The 25,341-nt window shown below is 39.7% G+C and overlaps 1 protein-coding gene across 6 annotated transcripts; it reads right to left on the bottom strand.

Annotated features, from left to right (window-relative positions):
- Positions 1-531: 531 nt before the first annotated feature.
- Positions 532-24,908, bottom strand: LOC311016704 (uncharacterized protein). Of its 6 annotated transcripts, XM_084014593.1 has the most exons (22): positions 24,823-24,908; positions 23,961-24,160; positions 23,115-23,219; positions 21,852-21,956; positions 20,589-20,693; positions 19,327-19,431; positions 18,065-18,169; positions 16,803-16,907; positions 15,541-15,645; positions 14,278-14,382; positions 14,022-14,123; positions 13,550-13,648; positions 12,803-12,849; positions 11,977-12,573; positions 11,166-11,879; positions 10,047-10,667; positions 9,236-9,949; positions 7,110-8,901; positions 4,903-5,079; positions 3,149-3,319; positions 2,798-2,844; positions 532-2,127 (listed from the first exon to the last, which is right to left on the bottom strand). In XM_084014593.1, the coding sequence occupies exons 2-22, from the start codon at positions 23,996-23,998 to the stop codon at positions 1,298-1,300; spliced, it is 6,789 nt and encodes a 2,262-aa protein (XP_083870719.1). In that variant the 5' UTR covers positions 23,999-24,160; positions 24,823-24,908; the 3' UTR covers positions 532-1,297. The 6 variants fall into 6 exon arrangements, with proteins under 6 accessions (XP_083870719.1, XP_083870721.1, XP_083870723.1 ...); XM_084014595.1 differs by lacking the exons at positions 14,278-14,382; positions 15,541-15,645; positions 16,803-16,907; ... (5 more) ...; positions 23,961-24,160; positions 24,823-24,908 and adding exons at positions 15,286-15,387; positions 16,552-16,596 and having other exon boundaries at positions 11,977-12,142; positions 14,022-14,124; XM_084014597.1 differs by lacking the exons at positions 16,803-16,907; positions 18,065-18,169; positions 19,327-19,431; ... (3 more) ...; positions 23,961-24,160; positions 24,823-24,908 and having other exon boundaries at positions 11,977-12,142; positions 15,541-15,760.
- Positions 24,909-25,341: the final 433 nt, after the last annotated feature.

The following is a 25,341-nucleotide window of genomic DNA, read 5'->3' as shown; positions in this document are numbered from 1 at the left end:
GTCTGACAGCGACATATTGCCTGTTCATTCATGAAAACCATCTCGAAACACTCTCAGTCAAACAAGGTGGGCAATGAGAATTCTGCGGCGCTACTAGCCTAGTTCGTTTTAAAAACACACCGGCAGCAGCGCCTACTGATCTGAGACGTGTCAGTGAGTTACTGTAAATGCTGTGCGGAAAACCAGCTGTGGTCTGTGATTGAGGTGCAGACGGGTGAGTTTGGAGCTGACGAGAGGATCGCGCTGACGACCGTTTCGTTACATTTTTCTCATTGAAAAACTATACAACTAGCATTTAGATGATGTTCTCCATAAAAAAAATAAGTGAAATACTGTAATAACAATTCGGTTTTAGTAATCAACCGCTAATAGTGATCAAATGTACTCTGGACCAACGTGATCACTACAAGCTGTTTCCACTAACCATATTATATTTTTTATTAAACAATATAATGCCCCCCCCACGGGCGCGCATGGTATTGACACTTCAGCATGACCACAGTAAAAGGTCACCGCTCGCCACTGCTGTAAAATATAGGGATACACCTCCATGCTGCATACACAGAATGTTATAAATAACACACACACATTCATTTCAATTGAATTTATTTCTCTACATCATAATCAAATTAGTTGGCATATTTGATTATTAAGTTGTGGCAGTACTGATACCCCAGGTGTCAGTTGTTTAGTAAGAGGCCTGAGAAATAGTTCCCATAATACACACATATTTATTGGAGAAACAAGTCGCAAGTGCCTTCTCAGTGGGAAAAAGCCCCCAAAATAGGAAATGTAATGTTTCAATGAAAATAAACCAAAAAACATAATAAAGCCCGTGGGCATGAGTGAAGCACAAACTCACTCAGGACTTCCCCGATCCAGGTTTCAGAAAGCTCAAAATAGAAAAAGTCAAGATAACAAAGACATATCAAAAGGGTCTTAAGATCAGAGTTTATCATTCATACATTCAAATATGAAATACAAACTAAATGTTTAATGAGTGAAGCTACCCAAGTGCTGCACATTGCTGTACACAATATACATTATAAGAACACATTGGTTTTCTTTGCATGACAATGACAACAAATGAGAAACAAGTAAAATATATATATTTCACATACAACAACAACAGGGGATTTTGTATCGCTCCATTTCACAATGTTAATATATATTGACTGTCAGTATTCCACATTGGATATGATCCACATTATGTTTTTACTTATCTATTGAAATGTAGAGTGGAGCATCAAGTGACTACATTATACTTTCCTTCATCTCAGAGGGGTTCACACACCTTTCATGCCAAAGTCACAGAGCCCTCCTTAAACCAGAAGCTTGGGAAGAGAGGTTCTGTGAATTTGGCATGGAAGGTGTGTATGTGGCTCAGTTTTTCTGGTGTGACACCGTAATATGTCAGAGTACCACCTTCCCAATCCAGAAACACCGCTACTTTTTTGTGACATGCCTCATTACTGTCAAAGTTAAATTCTATGGATGTATTCCCATGTATGGCAGTGTAGCAGAGCAGACTCTGGGGCTTCTCGCTGCATCCGAGGCCTTTGGACTTAACATCTTTGGATGTCTTCCCATCTATGGGAGTGTATCGAGTCCTCGAGCAGAGCAGACTCTGGGGCTTCTCGCTGCATCCGAGGCCTTTGGTCTTACCTTTGGACTTAACATCTTTGGATGTCTTCCCATCTATGGGAGTGTATCGAGTCCTCGAGCAGAGCAGACTCTGGGGCTTCTCGCTGCATCCGAGGCCTTTGGTCTTACCTTTGGACTTAACATCTTTGGATGTCTTCCCATCTATGGGAGTGTATTGAGTCCTCGAGCAGAGCAGACTCCAGGACTTTTTGTTGCATCCGAGGCCACCTTGACTGTCCCCACTTCTCCCTACTGTTCTGTACGCCACCGCGATGCCGACCTTCCCTGTCCATTCCACTTCCCAGTAGCAGAGGCCTTTCAGGCCCTCCTCACATAACACCTGACTCCTCTTAAACCTGACGTCGTTTTCAGGCCGTTTCACCTTCTCCTTCACCTTCGCTGTAGTTTTTACTTTCCTGTTGCCGTCAGACAGAACAAGCCTACTGCCTGCTGTGTTTTCATCAAGCTTCAGATCTACACCATCTGAAAGCGAAACAAAGAATAAATTATATTGTTTTTTGTGCAGTTAAAATACTATAAAGTAATAAATATATTAGCATGTTGCATGCAATGATGCCACTAACGCGCTACTTAGTAACGCATTACTGTAGTCGGACTACTTTTTTCAGTAACGAGTAGTCTAACGCGCTACTATTGCCAAACCAGTAGTCAGATTAAAGTTACTTATCCAAATACACGGTGCGTTACACATTAAAACAGCAGGTCCCGCCCGGTGACGGTGAAAAGGCGCCTGTCTTTATTTTTTTATATAAAAACATGTATTTTCTTTCAGGACATAGTTTTCAAGCGCAACTTAAAATGTCAGTGGATACATTGTTGATGTTACTGTTAAAAAAGCACGTCAATAAAGTGAGTATTGGCAAAATTGGTAGTCGGCAGCTGTTGAATGTAACTAATAAAGTAACTTGTAATCTAACTTAGTTACTTTTAAAATCAAGTAGTCAGTAACTTAACTAAGTTACTTTTTAAAGGAGTAGTCAGTAGTCAGATTACTTTTTCAAAGTAACTGTGGCAACACGTAACAAATGACAGGGTAAACAAGTGCACACATTATCAGACCCTATACTCCCTGTAAAGTTAGGTGACAGGAGCATATTATCCAACATTAAATTACACAATAATAAATACTTACACTTCTTCAGCCCTGGCTTTAACCGATGAGCTCCACAATGGTTCAAACTGTACAAAATGAAAATTGTTTTGTCATGAACGGAAATTTCCAACTTCAATAGGATACTTTCAAAGGCAACCTGTGTCAAGGGTCTAGCTTTACTGTGCAATGCTGCTGCTTGAGTGTTTGGATGTGTGTGTGTGTGTGTGTGTGTGTGTGTGTGTGTGTGTGTGTGTGTGTGTGTTTGTGTGTGTAGATTTAGCTTGGATCTTTACCTTACTATCTGTCTAATCTTATTATAACTCAGAAAACCAGCTATATAAGTATAAATGTAAACACGCAGACACACATCCTGATCTCATCTTAACGTACCACAGTGTCTTCAGGCTCGTTTTCGGATCCCCAGCTATAGCAGAGAGCATCCTCAGACCATCGCCTCCGGGGTGATTGTAACTCAGATCCAGCTGTTTCAGGACCATTTTTGTCTTGAGAGCTGTGGCCAGGAATGAGCAGCCTTTCTCTGTCACCTGACAACCTGAGAGGCTTCAGACCACACACACACACACACACACACACACACACACACACACACACACACACACACACACATCATCATCATCATCATCATCATTAAAACTATTTTTAATATAAGACAAAGACAACGAGAGTAAACACAAAATGCAGTTTTTAAATTATTTTTTCATTTATTCAAGGGAAAAAATCTATCCAACCCTACCGGACCCTCTGTGAAGAAGTAATTGCCCCCTTGGTTACTAAATCAGCCAAATTACCAAATTTAATTGATAATTGAGTTCAATTTGGCAAGACACACCCAGGAATTATTACTGCCAGACCTTAATCCGAACATCACTTAAATAAATCCCTTCAGGCAATGTGAAGCTAGAAGGTCTCAGCACATGATGCTGCAATCAAAAGTACAAATGAGAAAAAAAAAATGTTTAAGTGTGGAAAGGGTTACATAGACATTTCTAAGGCTCTGGGACTCCGGAGAACAAGAGTGAGAGCCATTATTAAAGGAGTCATCACCTGGTTTTATACGTATCCAGCCCCCCTTGGATTGCTTTGGATCAATTCGTAAAACTTATTAGAAAAAAAAAAAAAAATTTTAATCAAACATTGAGCTTGTTCTGACCCTTTTTCGTACCGCGATTTTATCACGCGAGATTACGCGCAAGGTTTTGACTGGTCCGGATGTGCATTGTATAATATGTAATGAGGCGCGCGTTGATTCGCCGCAGGAAGGACAGAGCCGGGGGGGCTTGCCTGCATGCAGACTCCAAAACATAATGGCGGCGCTTCGGCGATTTCAGGTAGCGGACGGGGCGGGGTTGGGTGGTGAAAGAGGGGTGGGCTTATGCAAGTAGCCGCCACGGTGACGTCACCGAAGGCGCAGAATCAAAATCTCGTGCTTTAGGAATGCACACCCTTGTGTGCTATTCCTGTTCGGAAAAAGAGCAGAAGCGAAAAAACGGCGCCACTTTCAAACTCCAGCCTTTCAGGCAAGTTTCAACTGAGGTCAAACACAGATATGCATGTTTTAACAAGAGAAATTGCGATTTCCAGGTGATGACTCCTTTAACAAATGGAGAGAACATGGAACAGTGGTGAAACTTCCCAGGAGTGGCCGTCCTACCAAAACTCCACCAAGAGCACATCGGTGACTCATCTAGGAGGTCCCCGAAAGAGCCCTGAATATCATCTAAAGGACTGCAGCCATCACTTTCCTCAGTTAAGGTCAGTGTTCATGATTCCACAATAAGAAGGACACTGGGCAATGATGCCACCCATGGTAGAGCTGTGAGACGAAAACTACTGCTGTCCATAAAGAACACAAAGGCTTGTCTCACATTTGCCAAAACCTTTGGGATCAGATTCTATGGACTGATAAGTCAAAGGTAGAACTTTTTAGAAGACATGCTGTTACAGGCTGAAAATTACAAAGGGTTCAACGTCTTCCTTACTTTTCTCATCTTCTTCTTTATGCATATTTACTTCACCAAAACCTTTGCTGCACCACTCAATGGACTTGTTGGTGCTTTGAAATAATGTGGGTTTTCTATCACTCACTATAACAAATATGTACAGTAAATGCATTTAACACTTACTTGAGAATCTCCAGCTTACAGTGTGAACTCTGTAGGCCGTCAGCAAGGATCTGCACACCTGAATCCAGCAGGTCGTTATGACTCAGATCTAGTTTTGTCAGATTACCGGAAGGGGAGCAGAGAACCGAGGCCGACAGACCCCTACAGGATTCCTGAGAGAGCTCACACCAACTCAGCCTGTGAAGATATTTGTAGATATATGGAGGCATCCTCTGCTGAAGTCTCAGAATATAAACATTTAGACATCAAAGGAAACCAACAGTAACAGCCATGTTGTTCTTGTGATAAACTAAATCGCAGTACTATCTGCCAGCATTCTCTATGTGAAATTACACATTGATAATTTTAAACTACTTAAACTAAAAAGCCACCCATACAGTCTGGCTTTTATGCAGTGGTGTGGTGGTAGTTGATGAGGTGGGTGTACTGCTAGGTAGATGGGTAGGTTACAGAGGAGGAAGTGGGTATACTCTCCCATATATTCCAATGGCTTTCTGGCTGATAGGTGGGTATACTGTAAACCACCAGAAAAAGAAGTGGGTATACCCTGTATACCTGCGTATACCCTCCACTACACCACTGCTTTTATGTAGTGTTTCATGATGTCAGGTTTATTTATTATTATTGCCGATTATTAAGTCAGATTTTCAACAGCGTCTTTTGTGATTTTATGCTTTGGTTTAAGTATTTGCATCTATTTTATTTATTTATTCATTTTTAATCAAATGTTATTTTATTAATGAGATTACCTGTATAAATTAAGGTAAAACATAAAAAAAAAAAAAAAAACCTAACCGTACTGAACTGCCTGAAACGTCGCAATTTAAATTTTGCCTTTTCTTCTGTAAAGTGATGGGTCACTGTGGGGTCACTGTGGGGGTGGGCGTGGTGCAGCATCTGGGTGCAGGAGAGAGAGAGAGGTGTGTGGATGCAACTCACCGGAGCAGTGTCCGCTGAGTAATGCAGCGGCAAGTGGTCCGGAGGATTGATTGAATGACTGTTAACACTGCACCTTTGCATTGACTTTGCATGGGCTTGCGTCACGTTATGCCGAAATAAATTGTGGGTCCAAAAAACTTGAGAAAAGTTCAACTTTTCAGGCTCCGAAGGATCCGTCAGCAAATCAGATTGCATCATGCAAATAAACTACTCTGACGCTGGCCAACAAAATCGCTGTTTTGGTACGACCAGGGATAGCACACGTAAAAAGCCAATGTAAACAAAGCCGATGTCCGCAAAGGCATCTCCCCCATGCACCAGACACGCCTTCCCTCGTCCGGCACAGGTCCATCAACGGAAAGGTGCAGTATGAACAGGCCCTAAGAATGCTCCACATAGGCGGCCGAGTGGTGGGAGAGGCCAACACGCCGTGAGATGGAAGTGGAGGACAAAGTGTTGGTGTGTGTTTGTGTTTGTGTGTGAGAAAAAAATAGAAATAAAAGAACCTTTAAGCACGGTCAACCTGTGTTTCTGGTTTCTGAGCTTTATGAACCCTGGGGGGCAAGGGTCTATGCCACAGTCACCAAGTAACATATTTGCATGTGTTACATGTGTGATCTGCCCAGCTGCTACTTTGGGATTTCCTCAAGCAAGAGTACTTGGAGCAAGCTGTAGCATTATTAGAAGAGTTTGGTTAGTGGTCGCCACATTGAGAAGACACTGTTTTGTATTTTGCCAAAGGAGCTGTCCTTTGTATGGCGAAAGGAGGTGAAGAACAATTGGCTAGCATAATGTGTATCACTATTGCTCAGCAGTACAACTCTGCTTATGGCAAGGGGGGTCACATTTCTGACAAACACACTCAGTGGTCTACCGATCACAAAAGAAAAAAGGGCCAGCTGACCAATCAGAGCAGGATGGGATTTTTGGGAGGGAGGTCAAACACAGCACTTCAGTGAGAGGGTGAGAAGAGCTGGTCCACTTTAACAACTGTGTTTCCATTGGAAGGCTCACCCAACTTATGGCACATTTAACCATGTGTATTGATAAAACATGGCCCCAACTTGAAGCCCATCTTGTCAACATGAGAAAACAAACAAAATGGCCTAAATTAAGCAGATTCTTACTGGCGATTGCCCAAACAGGACTTATCATAGCCCATTGTTAGCCCAGTTGGGACCCTCATGGAATTGGTAAACAGGCTTCAGTTATATGTTTTATAACAAGATGACAACATCCTATTTGTAAGAGTATTTGAAAGTACTTACAAAGCAGTGTTGGAGACTTTGACCACCGGCAACATTCCGAGAAGAACTTTCTCTGATTTCAGGTACTTTTTCAGATCAAACACATCAAGCTTCTCATCTGATGTCATCAGCACAAAAGTCAGAGCTGACCACTGGGAGGTGGATAATTTCTCAAATGAGATTGTTTCAGAACGCAGGTACGTTTTTATTTCTTCCACAAGAGTGTGGTCGTTCAGCTCATTCAGACAGTGAAAAAGATTGACATTTTTATCAGCATCACTGTTCTCTTCCCTTATCCTTTCTTTGATGTAATCTATGGTTTCCTTCTGGGTGATATCGCTGTTTTCTGTCTTCTTCAGCAGCTCTTGCAGTGGTTTTTGATTATTGTCCAGAGAGAGGCCTAGCAGGAAGCGGAGAAACATATCCCAGTCTCCATTTTTGTTGTCTAAAGCCTTGTCTACTGCTGTCTTGTAGAAGTCTGCAGGCTTGACTTCAGCAGTTGGAGCAGGCACGGCAAGCAGATTCTCACCTATGTCATTGAATGTGTGAAACACATAAAAAGCTGCCATGAACTCTTGAATGGTCATATGGACAAAGCAGAACAACTTCTGTGTGTACAGCCCACAGACTTCTCGTCTGATCTGAGTGAATAATCCAGAGAAGACTGCAGCTTTTGTGACGTCAACACCACACTCTGCCAAGGTGTCTTCGGTGTACAGTAGATTTCCTTCCTCTAGGCCCTTAAAAGCCAGTTTCCCCAGAGACATGACTGTTTCCTTGGTCCTTGCATTCCAGCAGGAATCTGCCTCAGAATTCTCACCTGTCTCACCTTCACCATACTTCACATTAGCCTGTGTGCACTGTAACACAAGGAAGCAGACGTACATGTCGGTCAGAGTCATGGGCATCCTCCGTTCTTCGTTTCTGTTCACAAAGTCTTCTAGAACCATTGCCGTGATCCAACAGAAGACAGGGATGTGACACATGATGTAAAGGCTCCTTGATTTCTTGACATGCAACAAGATTGCGTCGGCCAAATCTTTATCATTGAATCTCTTCTTGAAGTACTCCTCCTTCTGCTCATCATTGAAGCCTCGCACCTCCGTAACCCGGTCCACTTTGTCGGCAGGGAGGTGGTTGGAGGCTGCAGGTCGGGAGGTGATCCACATTTGAGCTCTAGAAAGCAGATTTCCTCTGATGAGGTTGGTCAGAAGAACATTCACTGAGGTTCGTGTTCTCACTTCTGTCCAATCCTGACTGAAGTCAAGATTAAGGCGACATTCATCAAGACCATCCAGGATGATCAGTATTCTGTACTTGTCATAGTTTATTTTTTCTGATGTCTTCATACCCGGAAAAAACTCATGAATGAGTTCCTCCAAGCTGTATTCTTGCTCTTTTCTCAAATTCAGCTCCCGGAAAGAAAGTGGAAACATATAAAATATGTCCCCATTGGCTGTGCCCTCAGCCCAGTCCAGCATGTACTTCTTTGTAGCAAACGATTTTCCAATGCCTGCCACGCCGATTGTCAGCACAGTTCTAATGGGCATATTGTCCCCAGATGTCGGTTTGAAGATGTCTTGATATTTAATCGATGTCTCTTCTCCCACTGGTTTGAACTTTGCATCTTGAATTTGTCTGATCTCATTCTGAACATTGACATCTCCCCTCTCTCCCTCAATGATGTAGAGATCCGTGTAGATATCATTCAGAAGAGCGGAGGTTTGCTGCATATCGATCCCCTCGGACACGTGGGTGAATTGCAACTTCAGCTGAGATTTGAGTTTCTTTTGACTGACAACATCAGGCTTGCCTGTAGGAAAACAGCTCTTTAAGTTATTGAGGACAAATACAATATTTATATTATCAGTCATTCAAGCTGATCAAATTTACTGGTAACTTTGAACCAGGAATAGTATTTGGATCAAGAAGCTTGTGAAAAATAAGGTGCGATAGATTTAGTAGTCTGTGATTTCACAGTGTCAGATAAATATTTAGTCAAAAGTTAGGTTAATATAACTTGTGGAGTCTGTATCATAAGATACTGAGTATTAAAGGATTTGGGTGAGTTTGCTTTGATTCAATTGCACCCTTATTTATACATATTTTTCCTGCTTGACAGCCTTCATCCACACTTTCAAGCTTACATCGTATTTCTGTCATCCTGTCAACACATGCAGAGGGCAGCTTCAGTCTTGAGGTGACCCAGACCCGGGCAGACGGCAGCAGGGTTCCTCTGATGAGGTTTTCCAGTATCCGCTCCACTGAAGCCAGCTCTCTGACATCAGTCAAGGTGTCGTTGTTGTTGTCAAAGTCGGGGGGAGGCTGATAAGCATCCAAACCATCCAAGATAAATACAACTTTAAACTGTTCAAAGTTAGAGATCACAAATGTGTTAGTTTCCTCGAATAAATGATTAAGAAGTCCTACCAAACTGACTTCTTTCTTTTTTATCAAATTAAGCTCAGAGACGTTCAGTGGGAAAAAAACGTCATCTTCAGCTTTGCCAAAGAACGTTGCCTCTAACCACTCTTTGACCTTTGACTTCTTGGCATTTTTGGCCCACTCCGTTATGAATTTCTGCACATGGAAGGACTTTCCAATTCCAGCTTGTCCGGTAGTCAGCACGGTTCTGATGTTCTGACCTTTGAAGATGTCAGTTACTGTATGCACTCGTGTCACTGATTTTGGCGCTGCATGTCCATTTTGTTCTTTGTTGCTGACCTCAACACCTCCGTCTTCTCTCATGATGTGTTCCGTATCTTTCTGGTTCGGATGATTTATGTCTACATCTTGAGCGATTTCTCGAAGAAATCTTTCTCTCAGGGCGGCTGTCAGCTCCTGCCGTCGCTTTGTGGTCTCTGAATAAAGGGAACAAAGATGGTCATAATGAAAGCAAGTTATCTTCACGTAGCATGAAACGGATTGTTTTGAACATAGGCAGCTCAAATTTCATACCTCGACATTCTGTCACCTTCTGAATGTATTCAGGAGGAATCTTATCAACTCCGGAAGGTTGAGTGATGATCCAGAGCTGAGCAGAGGGAAGCAAATTCCCCTTGATGAGGTTTGTTAGCAGCATGTCCATGGAGATTGGCTTTTCCATGTCAGTCACATCCTCATTCTTTGTAAAATCCAGAGGAAATTTACATTTCTCCAGGCCATCAAAGACAAAAGCTACTTTACACTCATCATATGTGCGTATGTGCGTATCAACACTGAGGGAGTGACGAAGCAGCTCGTTCAGACTTTGATCTTCTTTTCTTGAATTCAGATCAGCCAAATTAAATGACACTATTAAGTCTATGTTTTTGTCAGATTTTACATTTGCCCAGTTCACCATGAACAACTTAGTTTTAAATGTTTTACCAACACCATCCACTCCCTTCGTCAGCACTGTTCTCACTTTCTCTTTCTTTGAATTAAGAAATAATTCATTGAAGGTTTGTGCTCCAGCTTTTTTGCTTTCGACAGCTTGTATCTCGTGGAGTTCGGTGTCAATATCCTGTCCTGCCACTTCTGTATTATGCTGATCGAGGATTCTCTTCTTCAGGTCTTGTGTGAATTTGCCAATTTTGTCTTATGAAATGGGAAAGACAATACATTAATTTTACACTTCTACACAATATAACGACAGCTACAAAATACAGTGTAACACGAAGTGTTGCGTTATGCCTGCAGTTAAAGCACAGAGGAAATCACATGAGAATAAAACTAACTGTAAATATGAATTGTTGGCTTGCCTGTAGGAAAACAGCTCTTTAAGTTATTGAGGACAAATACAATATTTATATTAATAGTTATTCAAGCTGATCAAATTTACTGGTAACTTTGAACCAGGAATAGTATTTGGATCAAGAAGCTTGTGAAAAATAAGGTGCGATAGATTTAGTAGTCTGTGATTTCACAGTGTCAGATAAATATTTAGTCAAAAGTTAGGTTAATATAACTTGTGGAGTCTGTATCATAAGATACTGAGTATTAAAGGATTTGGGTGAGTTTGCTTTGATTCAATTGCACCCTTATTTATACATATTTTTCCTGCTCGACAGCCTTCATCCACACTTTCAAGCTTACATCGTATTTCTGTCATCCTGTTAACACATGCAGAGGGCAGCTTCAGTCGGGAGGTGACCCAGACCCGGGCAGACGGCAGCAGGGTTCCTCTGATGAGGTTTTTCAGTATCCGCTCCACTGAAGCCAGCTCTCTGACATCAGTCAAGGTGTCGTTGTTGTTGTCAAAGTCAAGTGGAGGCTGATAAGCATCCAAACCATCCAAGACAAATACAACTTTAAAATGTTCAAAGTTAGAGATCACAAATTTGTTAGTTTCCTCGAATAAATGATTAAGAAGTCCTACCAAACTGACTTCTTTCTTTTTTATCAAATTAAGCTCAGAGACGTTAAGTGGAAAAAAAACTTCATCTTCAGCTTTGCCAAAGAACGTTGCCTCTAACCACTCTTTGAACATTGTCTTCTTGGCATTTTTGGCCCACTCCGTTATGAATTTCTGCACATGGAAGGACTTTCCAATTCCAGCTTCTCCGGTAGTCAGCACGGTTCTGATGTTCTGACCTTTGAAGATGTCAGTTACTGTATGCACTCGTGTCACTGATTTTGGCGCTGCATGTCCATTTTGTTCTTTGTTGCTGACCTCAACACCTCCGTCTTCTCTCATGATGTGTTCCGTATCTTTCTGGTTCGGATGATTTATGTCTACATCTTGAGCGATTTCTCGAAGAAATCTTTCTCTCAGGGCGGCCGTCAGCTTCTGCCGTCGCTTTGTGGTCTCTGAATAAAGGGAACAAAGATGGTCCTAATGAAAGCAAGTTATCTTCACGTAGCATGAAACGGATTGTTTTGAACATAGGCAGCTCAAATTTCATACCTCGACATTCTGTCACCTTCTGAATGTATTCAGGAGGAATCTTATCAACTCCGGAAGGTTGAGTGATGATCCAGAGCTGAGCAGAGGGAAGCAAATTCCCCTTGATGAGGTTTGTTAGCAGCATGTCCATGGAGATTGGCTTTTCCATGTCAGTCACATCCTCATTCTTTGTAAAATCCAGAGGAAATTCACATTTCTCCAGGCCATCAAAGACAAAAGCTACTTCACACTCATCATATGTGCGTATGTGCGTATCACCACTGAGGGAGTGACGAAGCAGCTCGTTCAGACTTTGATCTTCTTTTCTTGAATTCAGATCAGCCAAATTAAATGACACTATTAAGTCTATGTTTTTGTCAGATTTTCCATTTGCCCAGTTCACCATGAACAACTTAGTTTTAAATGTTTTACCAACACCATCCACTCCCTTCGTCAGAACTGTTCTCACTTTCTCTTTCTTTGAATTAAGAAATAATTCATTGAAGGTTTTTGCTCCAGCTTTTTTGCTTGCGACAGCTTGTATCTCGTGGAGTTCGGTGTCAATATCCTGTCCTGCCACTTCTGTATTATGCTGATCGAGGATTCTCTTCTTCAGGTCTTGTGTGAGTTTGCCAAATTTGTTTTATGAAATGGGAAAGACAATACATTCATTTTACACTTCTACACAATATAACGACAGCTACAAAATACAGTGTAACACGAAGTGTTGCGTTATGCCTGCAGTTAAAACACAGAGGAAATCACATGAGAATAAAACTAACTGTAAATATGAATTGTTTTGTGTTTAATTTATGTATTGATTGTAAAGATGATAAAGTTTGAGTACCTTTGGCAAGGTTGTCTCCAGCCAGGAGAGTTTCTCCAGAAGCACTGCTGGGCACAATCAAGTTAGTTAATTAGCATATAATACTATATTTATCATCTAGATATCAAATACAGAACATTTAAAGTTAGGATTGTCAATCTAAAGAAAAGTGTACAAAATTATCCAACTGAAAAATCCAGCCTAATGCTGTCATCTCTTTAGCAAAATACATTTTTAGTAACTCTAACTCCAATAGTCTGTAAATCTGACGAGGAAGTCGTGAAGTTGGCAACACTGACAGCCCGTCCATTCAGGCATTCCTGCAAAGCCACCAACCAACACCGACTAAAAATGATCATTTTGAACGGAAATATATAATGACCGTAAACAACAAACACACAGATGTCAAGCTCTCAGCTTGTGGATGATTCTGGTGAATGCACACAGACAGGCAGTTGGACAGGCAGGTAGGCCGTCCAATGATTGGCCGGGGTTATTAAGGTCCTGCAACAGCTACGGATACCAGATCTTTTCTTTTCTTTTCTTTTTTTTGTCAGAGCATTTAATTTATTGATTGTTGTCATAAATCAGGATGCAATGAAAATGAAAAAATATATAACAAAAGTGTTTTTAAGAAGATTACCAATCCCATCTTTAACACTTTTAACATCTCTTTATACATTGTTGAGACTTGCAGTTCCATTAATAGTATTTCTCTTTCTACGTTGTTATTTTCAATTCAGTCCTTCTCTGTGTGAATTAGTCAACACAACCAACACATCTTGGCTGGAAAGTTCATCCGTGGAAAAGTCACTCTTCGTGGAGACATTAGTGGGTGCAGGAGAGTCTGTTCTGGGCTCAAGGGGGCTTTAACATGGATAACAATTACAAACTTTGACACTTTTAGCATGATTTTTGAGTATTAAAGGGAAATTTACAATATTTATCTGCGTATGTTAGTCATTATCTTCAATTAAATCTTTCTCTGTATCAATTTTCGAACACAACCAACACATCTTACCCTGTTACTCCTTTATTGAAGTTCAAAGGTTACGTTAAAAAAATATATATAACAAAAGTGTTTTTAAGAAGATTACCAATCCCATCTTTAACACTTTTAACATCTCTTTATACATTGTTCAGACTTGCAGTTCCATTAATAGTATTTCTCTTTCTACGTTGTTATTTTCAATTAAATCCTTCTCTGTGTAAATCAGTCAACACAACCAACACATCTTACCCTGGTACTCCTTCACTGAGGCTGGAAAGTTCATCCTTGGAAAAGTCACTCTTCGTGGAGACATTAATGGGTGCAGGAGAGTCTGTTCTGGGCTCAAGGGGGCTTTAACATGGATAACAATTACAAACTTGGACACTTTTAGCATGATTTTTGAGTATTAAAGGGAAATTTACAATATTTATCTGCGTATGTTAGTCATTATCTTCAATTAAATCTTTCTCTGTATCAATTTTCCAACACAACCAACACATCTTACCCTGGTACTCCTTTATTGAAGTTGAAAGGTTCATCTATGGAAGCGTGACTCTTCATGGAGACACTGCTCGGTTCAGGAGAGTCTGGTCTCTCTGGTTCAAGCCATCTATAACAAAGGTCACTGTTACAAACTTTGACACTTTTAACATGATTGTTGAGCGTCAAAGTGGAATTTACAGTTGTTCTCTTTCTATGTCAGTCATTCTCTTCAATTTTATTTCTCACTGCATCAAACATCCAACACAACCACATGATCAGAAGGTGACTGACTTCATTCTCTGCTCAGGTAGACTTCACTACATCTTTTTAGCAAATAATTGTTTCATGCTATAGTAATCATCTGGATATCAAATACAGAACATTTAAAGTTAGGATTATCAATCTAAAGAAAAGTGTACAAAATTATCCAACTGAAAAATCCAGCCTAATGCTGTCATCTCTTTAGCAAATTACGTTTACGTCTCTAAGCTCCAATAGACTGTATATCTGACGAGGAAGTCGCGAAGTTGGTAACACTGACAGCCCGTCCGTTCAGGCATTACTGCAAAGCCACCAACCAACACCGACTAAAAATTATCATTTTGAACGGAAATATATAATGACCATAAACAACAAACACACAGATGTCAAGCTCTCGGCTTGTGGAAGATTCTGGTGAATGCACACAGACAGGCAGTTGGACAGGCAGGTAGGCCGTCCAATGATTGGCCGGGGTTATTACAGTCCTGCGACAGCTCCAGATACCAGATCTTTTTTTTCTTTTCTTTTTATGTCAGAGCATTTGATTTATTGACTGTTGTCATGAATCAGGATGCAATGAAATTAAAAACATCGATATAACAAAAGTGTTTTTTAAGAAAATTACCAATCCCATCTTTAACACTTTTAACATCTCTTTATACATTGTTGAGACTTGCAGTTCCATTAATAGTATTTCTCTTTCTACGTTGTTATTTTCAATTCAATCCTTCTCTGTGTGAATTAGTCAACACAACCAACACATATCAGCCTGGTACTCCTTCACTGAGGCTGGAAAGTTCATCCTTGGAAAAGTCACTCTTCGTGGAGACATTAGTGGGTGCAGGAGAGTCTGTTCTGGGCTCAAGGGGGCTTTAACATGGATTACAATTACAAACTTTGACACTTTTAGCATGATTGTTGAGTATTAAAGTGGAATTTACAATATTTATCTGCGTATGTTAGTCATTGTCTTCAATTAAATCTTTCTCTGTATCAATTTTCCAACACAACCAACACATCTTACCCTGGTACTCCTTTATTGAAGTTCCAAGGTTCATCCTTGGAAGCGTGACTCTTCATGGAGACACTGCTCGGTTCAGGAGAGTCTGGTCTCTCTGGTTCAAGCCATCTATAACACAGGTCACTGTTACAAACTTTGACACTTTTAACATGATTGTTGAGCGTCAAAGTGGAATTTACAGTTGTTCTCTTTCTATGTCAGTCATTATCTTCAATTTTATTTCTCACTGCATCAAACATCCAACACAACCACATGATCAGAAGGTGACTGACTTCATTCTCTGCTCAGGTAGACTTCACTACATCTTTTTAGCAAATAATTGTTTCATGCTATAGTAATCATCTGGATGTCAAATACAGAACATTTAAAGTTAGGATTGTCAATCTAAAGAAAAGTGTACAAAATTATCCAACTGAAAAATCCAGCCTAATGCTGTCATCTCTTTAGCAAATTACGTTTTTAGTAACTCTAAGCTCCAATAGACTGTAAATCTGACGAGGAAGTCGCAAAGTTGGCAACACTGACAGCCCGTCCATTCAGGCATTCCTGCAAAGCCACCAACCAACACCGACTAAAAGTGATCATTTTGAACGGAAATATATAATGACCGTAAACAACAAACACACAGATGTCAAGCTCTCGGCTTGTGGAAGATTCTGGTGAATGCACACAGACAGGCAGTTGGACAGGCAGGTAGGCCGTCCAATGATTGGCCGGGGTTATTAAAGTCCTGCAACAGCTACGGATACCAGATCTTTTTTTACTTTCCTTTTTTTTTGTCAGAGCATTTAATTTATTGACTGTTGTCATAAATCAGGATGCAATGAAAATAAAAAAATATATAACAAAAGTGTTTTTTAAGAAGATTACCAATCCCATCTTTAACACTTTTAACATCTCTTTATACATTGTTGAGACTTGCAGTTCCATTAATAGTATTTCTCTTTCTACGTTGTTATTTTCAATTCAATCCTTCTCTGTGTGAATTAGTCAACACAACCAACACATCTTAGCCTGGTACTCCTTCACTGAGGCTGGAAAGTTCATCCTTGGAAGATTTACTCTGGAGACAATAGTGGGTGCAGGAGAGTCTGTTCTGGGTTCAAGGGGGCTTTAACGTGGATTACAATTACAAACTTTGACACTTTTAGCATGATTGTTGAGTATTAAAGTGGAATTTACAATATGTATCTGCGTATGTTAGTCATTGTCTTCAATTAAATCTTTCTCTGTATCAATTTTCCAACACGACCAACACATCTTACCCGGGTACTCCTTTATTGAAGTTCCAAGGTTCATCCATGGAAGCGTGACTCTTCATGGAGACACTGCTCGGTTCAGGAGAGTCTGGTCTTTCTGGTTCAAGCCATCTATAACACAGGTCACTGTTACAAACTTTGACACTTTTAACATGATTGTTGAGCGTCAAAGTGGAATTTACAGTTGTTCTCTTTCTATGTCAGTCATTATCTTCAATTTTATTTCTCTCTGCATCAAACATCCAACACAACCACATGATCAGAAGGTGACTGATTTCATTCTCTGCTCAGGTAGACTTCACTACATCTTTTTAGCAAATAATTGTTTCATGCTATAGTAATCATCTGGATATCAAATACAGAACATTTAAAGTTAGGATTGTCAATCTAAAGAAAAGTGTACAAAATTATTCAACTGAAAAATCCAGCCTAATGCTGTCATCTCTTTAGCAAATTACGTTTTTAGTAACTCTAAGCTCCAATAGACTGTAAATCTGACGAGGAAGTCGCAAAGTTGGCAACACTGACAGCCCGTCCATTCAGGCATTCCTGCAAAGCCACCAACCAACACCGACTAAAAATGATCATTTTGAACGGAAATATATAATGACCGTAAACAACAAACACACAGATGTCAAGCTCTCGGCTTGTGGAAGATTCTGGTGAATGCACACAGACAGGCAGTTGGACAGGCAGGTAGGCCGTCCAATGATTGGCCGGGGTTATTAAAGTCCTGCAACAGCTACGGATACCAGATCTTTTTTTACTTTCCTTTTTTTTTGTCAGAGCATTTAATTTATTGATTGTTGTCATAAATCAGGATGCAATGAAAATAAAAAAATATATAACAAAAGTGTTTTTTAAGAAGATTACCAATCCCATCTTTAACACTTTTAACATCTCTTTATACATTGTTGAGACTTGCAGTTCCATTAATAGTATTTCTCTTTCTACGTTGTTATTTTCAATTCAATCCTTCTCTGTGTGAATTAGTCAACACAACCAACACATCTTAGCCTGGTACTCCTTCACTGAGGCTGGAAAGTTCATCCTTGGAAGATTTACTCTGGAGACAATAGTGGGTGCAGGAGAGTCTGTTCTGGGCTCAAGGGGGCTTTAACATGGATTACAATTACAAACTTTGACACTTTTAGCATGATTGTTGAGTATTAAAGTGGAATTTACAATATTTATCTGCGTATGTTAGTCATTGTCTTCAATTAAATCTTTCTCTGTATCAATTTTCCAACACAACCAACACATCTTACCCTGGTACTCCTTTATTGAAGTTCCAAGGTTCATCCTTGGAAGCGTGACTCTTCATGGAGACACTGCTCGGTTCAGGAGAGTCTGGTCTCTCTGGTTCAAGCCATCTATAACACAGGTCACTGTTACAAACTTTGACACTTTTAACATGATTGTTGAGCGTCAAAGTGGAATTTACAGTTGTTCTCTTTCTATGTCAGTCATTATCTTCAATTTTATTTCTCACTGCATCAAACATCCAACACAACCACATGATCAGAAGGTGACTGACTTCATTCTCTGCTCAGGTAGACTTCACTACATCTTTTTAGCAAATAATTGTTTCATGCTATAGTAATCATCTGGATGTCAAATACAGAACATTTAAAGTTAGGATTGTCAATCTAAAGAAAAGTGTACAAAATTATCCAACTGAAAAATCCAGCCTAATGCTGTCATCTCTTTAGCAAATTACGTTTTTAGTAACTCTAAGCTCCAATAGACTGTAAATCTGACGAGGAAGTCGCGAAGTTGGTAACACTGACAGCCCGTCCATTCAGGCATTCCTGCAAAGCCACCAACCAACACCGACTAAAAGTGATCATTTTGAACGGAAATATATAATGACCGTAAACAACAAACACACAGATGTCAAGCTCTCGGCTTGTGGAAGATTCTGGTGAATGCACACAGACAGGCAGTTGGACAGGCAGGTAGGCCGTCCAATGATTGGCCGGGGTTATTAAAGTCCTGCAACAGCTACGGATACCAGATCTTTTTTTACTTTCCTTTTTTTTTGTCAGAGCATTTAATTTATTGACTGTTGTCATAAATCAGGATGCAATGAAAATAAAAAAATATATAACAAAAGTGTTTTTTAAGAAGATTACCAATCCCATCTTTAACACTTTTAACATCTCTTTATACATTGTTGAGACTTGCAGTTGCATTAATAGTATTTCTCTTTCTACGTTGTTATTTTCAATTCAATCCTTCTCTGTGTGAATTAGTCAACACAACCAACACATCTTAGCCTGGTACTCCTTCACTGAGGCTGGAAAGTTCATCCTTGGAAGATTTACTCTGGAGACAATAGTGGGTGCAGGAGAGTCTGTTCTGGGCTCAAGGGGGCTTTAACATGGATTACAATTACAAACTTTGACACTTTTAGCATGATTGTTGAGTATTAAAGTGGAATTTACAATATTTATCTGCGTATGTTAGTCATTGTCTTCAATTCAATCTTTCTCTGTATCAATTTTCCAACACAACCAACACATCTTACCCTGGTACTCCTTTATTGAAGTTCAAAGGTTCATCCTTGGAAGCGTGACTCTTCATGGAGACACTGCTCGGTTCAGGAGAGTCTGGTCTCTCTGGTTTAAGCCATCTATAACACAGGTCACTGTTACAAACTTTGACACTTTTAACATGATTGTTGAGCGTCAAAGCGGAATTTACAGTTGTTCTCTTTCTATGTCAGTCATTATCTTCAATTTTATTTCTCACTGCATCAAACATCCAACACAACCACATGATCAGAAGGTGACTGACTTCATTCTCTGCTCAGGTAGACTTCACTACATCTTTTTAGCAAATAATTGTTTCATGCTATAGTAATCATCTGGATGTCAAATACAGAACATTTAAAGTTAGGATTGTCAATCTAAAGAAAAGTGTACAAAATTATCCAACTGAAAAATCCAGCCTAATGCTGTCATCTCTTTAGCAAATTACGTTTTTAGTAACTCTAAGCTCCAATAGACTGTAAATCTGACGAGGAAGTCGCGAAGTTGGTAACACTGACAGCCCGTCCATTCAGGCATTCCTGCAAAGCCACCAACCAACACCGACTAAAAGTGATCATTTTGAACGGAAATATATAATGACCGTAAACAACAAACACACAGATGTCAAGCTCTCGGCTTGTGGAAGATTCTGGTGAATGCACACAGACAGGCAGTTGGACAGGCAGGTAGGCCGTCCAATGATTGGCCGGGGTTATTAAAGTCCTGCAACAGCTACGGATACCAGATCTTTTTTTACTTTCCTTTTTTTTTGTCAGAGCATTTAATTTATTGACTGTTGTCATAAATCAGGATGCAATGAAAATAAAAAAATATATAACAAAAGTGTTTTTTAAGAAGATTACCAATCCCATCTTTAACACTTTTAACATCTCTTTATACATTGTTGAGACTTGCAGTTGCATTAATAGTATTTCTCTTTCTACGTTGTTATTTTCAATTCAATCCTTCTCTGTGTGAATTAGTCAACACAACCAACACATCTTAGCCTGGTACTCCTTCACTGAGGCTGGAAAGTTCATCCTTGGAAGATTTACTCTGGAGACAATAGTGGGTGCAGGAGAGTCTGTTCTGGGCTCAAGGGGGCTTTAACATGGATTACAATTACAAACTTTGACACTTTTAGCATGATTGTTGAGTATTAAAGTGGAATTTACAATATTTATCTGCGTATGTTAGTCATTGTCTTCAATTCAATCTTTCTCTGTATCAATTTTCCAACACAACCAACACATCTTACCCTGGTACTCCTTTATTGAAGTTCAAAGGTTCATCCTTGGAAGCGTGACTCTTCATGGAGACACTGCTCGGTTCAGGAGAGTCTGGTCTCTCTGGTTTAAGCCATCTATAACACAGGTCACTGTTACAAACTTTGACACTTTTAACATGATTGTTGAGCGTCAAAGCGGAATTTACAGTTGTTCTCTTTCTATGTCAGTCATTATCTTCAATTTTATTTCTCACTGCATCAAACATCCAACACAACCACATGATCAGAAGGTGACTGACTTCATTCTCTGCTCAGGTAGACTTCACTACATCTTTTTAGCAAATAATTGTTTCATGCTATAGTAATCATCTGGATGTCAAATACAGAACATTTAAAGTTAGGATTGTCAATCTAAAGAAAAGTGTACAAAATTATCCAACTGAAAAATCCAGCCTAATGCTGTCATCTCTTTAGCAAATTACGTTTTTAGTAACTCTAAGCTCCAATAGACTGTAAATCTGACGAGGAAGTCGCAAAGTTGGCAACACTGACAGCCCGTCCATTCAGGCATTCCTGCAAAGCCACCAACCAACACCGACTAAAAGTGATCATTTTGAACGGAAATATATAATGACCGTAAACAACAAACACACAGATGTCAAGCTCTCGGCTTGTGGAAGATTCTGGTGAATGCACACAGACAGGCAGTTGGACAGGCAGGTAGGCCGTCCAATGATTGGCCGGGGTTATTAAAGTCCTGCAACAGCTACGGATACCAGATCTTTTTTTACTTTCCTTTTTTTTTTGTCAGAGCATTTAATTTATTGACTGTTGTCATAAATCAGGATGCAATGAAAATAAAAAAATATATAACAAAAGTGTTTTTTAAGAAGATTACCAATCCCATCTTTAACACTTTTAACATCTCTTTATACATTGTTGAGACTTGCAGTTCCATTAATAGTATTTCTCTTTCTACGTTGTTATTTTCAATTCAATCCTTCTCTGTGTGAATTAGTCAACACAACCAACACATCTTAGCCTGGTACTCCTTCACTGAGGCTGGAAAGTTCATCCTTGGAAGATTTACTCTGGAGACAATAGTGGGTGCAGGAGAGTCTGCTCTGGGCTCAAGGGGGCTTTAACATGGATTACAATTACAAACTTTGACACTTTTAGCATGATTGTTGAGTATTAAAGTGGAATTTACAATATTTATCTGCGTATGTTAGTCATTGTCTTCAATTAAATCTTTCTCTGTATCAATTTTCCAACACAACCAACACATCTTACCCTGGTACTCCTTTATTGAAGTTCAAAGGTTCATCCTTGGAAGCGTGACTCTTCATGGAGACACTGCTCGGTTCAGGAGAGTCTGGTCTCTCTGGTTCAAGCCATCTATAACACAGGTCACTGTTACAAACTTTGACACTTTTAACATGATTGTTGAGCGTCAAAGCGGAATTTACAGTTGTTCTCTTTCTATGTCAGTCATTATCTTCAATTTTATTTCTCACTGCATCAAACATCCAACACAACCACATGATCAGAATGTGACTGACTTCATTCTCTGCTCAGGTAGACTTCACTACATCTTTTTAGCAAATAATTGTTTCATGCTATAGTAATCATCTGGATGTCAAATACAGAACATTTAAAGTTAGGATTGTCAATCTAAAGAAAAGTGTACAAAATTATCCAACTGAAAAATCCAGCCTAATGCTGTCATCTCGTTAGCAAATTACGTTTACGTCTCTAAGCTCCAATCGTCTGTATATCTGACGAGGAAGTCGCGAAGTTGGTAACACTGACAGCCCGTCCGTTCAGGCATTCCTGCAAAGCCACCAACCAACACCGACTAAAAATTATAATTTTGAACGGAAATATATAATGACCGTAAACAACAAACACACAGATGTCAAGCTCTCAGCTTGTGGAAGATTCTGGTGAATGCACACAGACAGGCAGTTGGACAGGCAGGTAGGCCATCCAATGATTGGCCGGGGTTATTACAGTCCTGCGACAGCTCCAGATACCAGATCTTTTTTTTCTTTTCTTTTTATGTCAGAGCATTTGATTTATTGATTGTTGTCATGAATCAGGATGCAATGAAATTTAAAAAATCGATATAACAAAAGTGTCTTTTAAGAAAATTACCAATCCCATCTTTAACACTTTTAACATCTCTTTATACATTGTTGAGACTTGCAGTTCCATTAATAGTATTTCTCTTTCTACGTTGTTATTTTCAATTCAATCCTTCTCTGTGTGAATTAGTCAACACAACCAACACATATCAGCCTGGTACTCCTTCACTGAGGCTGGAAAGTTCATCCTTGGAAAAGTCACTCTTCGTGGAGACATTAGTGGGTGCAGGAGAGTCTGTTCTGGGCTCAAGGGGGCTTTAACGTGGATTACAATTACAAACTTTGACACTTTTAGCATGATTGTTGAGTATTAAAGTGGAATTTACAATATTTATCTGCGTATGTTAGTCATTGTCTTCAATTAAATCTTTCTCTGTATCAATTTTCCAACACAACCAACACATCTTACCCTGGTACTCCTTTATTGAAGTTCAAAGGTTCATCCTTGGAAGCGTGACTCTTCATGGAGACACTGCTCGGTTCAGGAGAGTCTGGTCTCTCTGGTTCAAGCCATCTATAACACAGGTCACTGTTACAAACTTTGACACTTTTAACATGATTGTTGAGCGTCAAAGCGGAATTTACAGTTGTTCTCTTTCTATGTCAGTCATTATCTTCAATTTTATTTCTGACTGCATCAAACATCCAACACAACCACATGATCAGAAGGTGACTGACTTCATTCTCTGCTCAGGTAGACTTCACTACATCTTTTTAGCAAATAATTGTTTCATGCTATAGTAATCATCTGGATGTCAAATACAGAACATTTAAAGTTAGGATTGTCAATCTAAAGAAAAGTGTACAAAATTATCACACTGAAAAATCCAGCCTAATGCTGTCATCTCTTTAGCAAATTACGTTTACGTCTCTAAGCTCCAATCGTCTGTATATCTGACGAGGAAGTCGCGAAGTTGGTAACACTGACAGCCCGTCCGTTCAGGCATTCCTGCAAAGCCACCAACCAACACCGACTAAAAATTATAATTTTGAACGGAAATATATAATGACCATTAACAACAAACACACAGATGTCAAGCTCTCAGCTTGTGGAAGATTCTGGTGAATGCACACAGACAGCAGTTGGACAGGCAGGTAGGCCGTCCAATGATTGGCCAGGGATTATTAAAGTCCTGCAACAGCTACGGATACCAGATCTTTTTGAGAGCATTTAATTTATTGATTGTTGTCGTGAACAATTAAAAAGTCCTGCATGTGGTGAAAGTCTGCTAATTGAAAAAAAAGGTCCACTTACTTGTCAACTGATGTGAGATCGGCCTGTTCCTGAGACATGTTGGTTTTAGAGGCAGTTCTATGATGATGCCCCTTCACAAATACATTATTTCCAGCTCCTTGACTTTTTCACCAGGCTACAGTTGAGTTACAGACATCAGCACTGGACAAAAAGGACTCACACTTAAGGCCCTTAAATCCAGTCAATTAGTCAGAATTTTTCTGAAAAATAAAAATAGTAATTTAGTTCCGCTGACTTACAGTATATTACAACAAAACCTGATCTGAATTCGAAAGAAAATATCCTTCAGAGTTATTGTGTGAGGGCAAAGTCAGTTAATGATTAATAATGTCGATAAGACTATAGTATGTGGATTTTGATTTGATGTTCATAGACATCAAATACAGTGTGATAAACCTGAATTGAACTCGATTTAAAGTGCTTTATTGGCATGAATGTTAAACAACCGCTGTTGCCAAACCAGAGCAATCAACAAAAATACATTACAACAAATGCTTGTCAAAAAGTAAACCAGTCGAACTTCACTGAGATAGAAAACAAGGCACATGTCACGATACACCTACATCTCTAGCCCTCCCTAAATAAGAAGCTATGCCACAGATATAAATGGTGAATCATAAACTATAAAACTATAAAAATCAGCTATATGTTGCAGTATGTAGAGATGTGCTATCTGTATGCAAGCACATGGCCATGAAGGCCGTATCCTCTTAAGAAACATGCAGGCCTACGTGCTGGTAAGATTGCAGGGTGGTGCTCAGAGAATAAACTGTTGCTCAGTGTCGGTAAAACCAAAGAGCTGATTTTAGTTTTTTGATTAAAAATGAACAGCTGTGCTACTTAAGGAGATTTGTCTTCTTACCTGAACAGTTGAGGTTGAAATCCTTCGAATGTTACTTATTCACACACTCTAGTGCAGCCGTCACCCTTCCGTACTGACAGCCACACTTTCATTTTCATTTTAAAATGTATTTGAACTCCTCCCCTGTGTGTGTGTGTGTGTGTGTGTGTGTGTGTGTGTGTGTGTGTGTGTGTGTGTGTGTGTGTGTGTGTGTGTGTGTGTGTGTGTGTGTGTGTGTGTGTGTGTGTAAATTGGGCTGTGTTGAAAACTACCTGGCTGTTAATGTACTGTGTAAAGAGGAAACATTGATACTTAATAATAATTACTTTTTAGTCAAGTTGGATACCTCAGACATCAAAGAACTGTGGAAATGTGACCCAGTGACAACTTTTGGCAAACTGATGCCCAAACACAGCTAGGAAAACCAGCACACATGTCCTCTTCACCGGGTGAAAATGCATCTTTCAACCGCGTAGAAAAAGATGTAAAAGGGAGTAGTGTAGAAACACGACCTGCAATAATGAGGAACGTGTCATTTTT

The sequence above is a fragment of the Eutrigla gurnardus genome (genome assembly GCF_963514095.1).
Source record: "Eutrigla gurnardus genome assembly, chromosome: 8".
NCBI classification, from domain to species: Eukaryota; Metazoa; Chordata; class Actinopteri; order Perciformes; family Triglidae; genus Eutrigla; species Eutrigla gurnardus.
The sequence above is the reverse complement of the archived record's forward strand: the minus strand, read 5'-3'. Positions and strand labels throughout refer to the sequence as shown.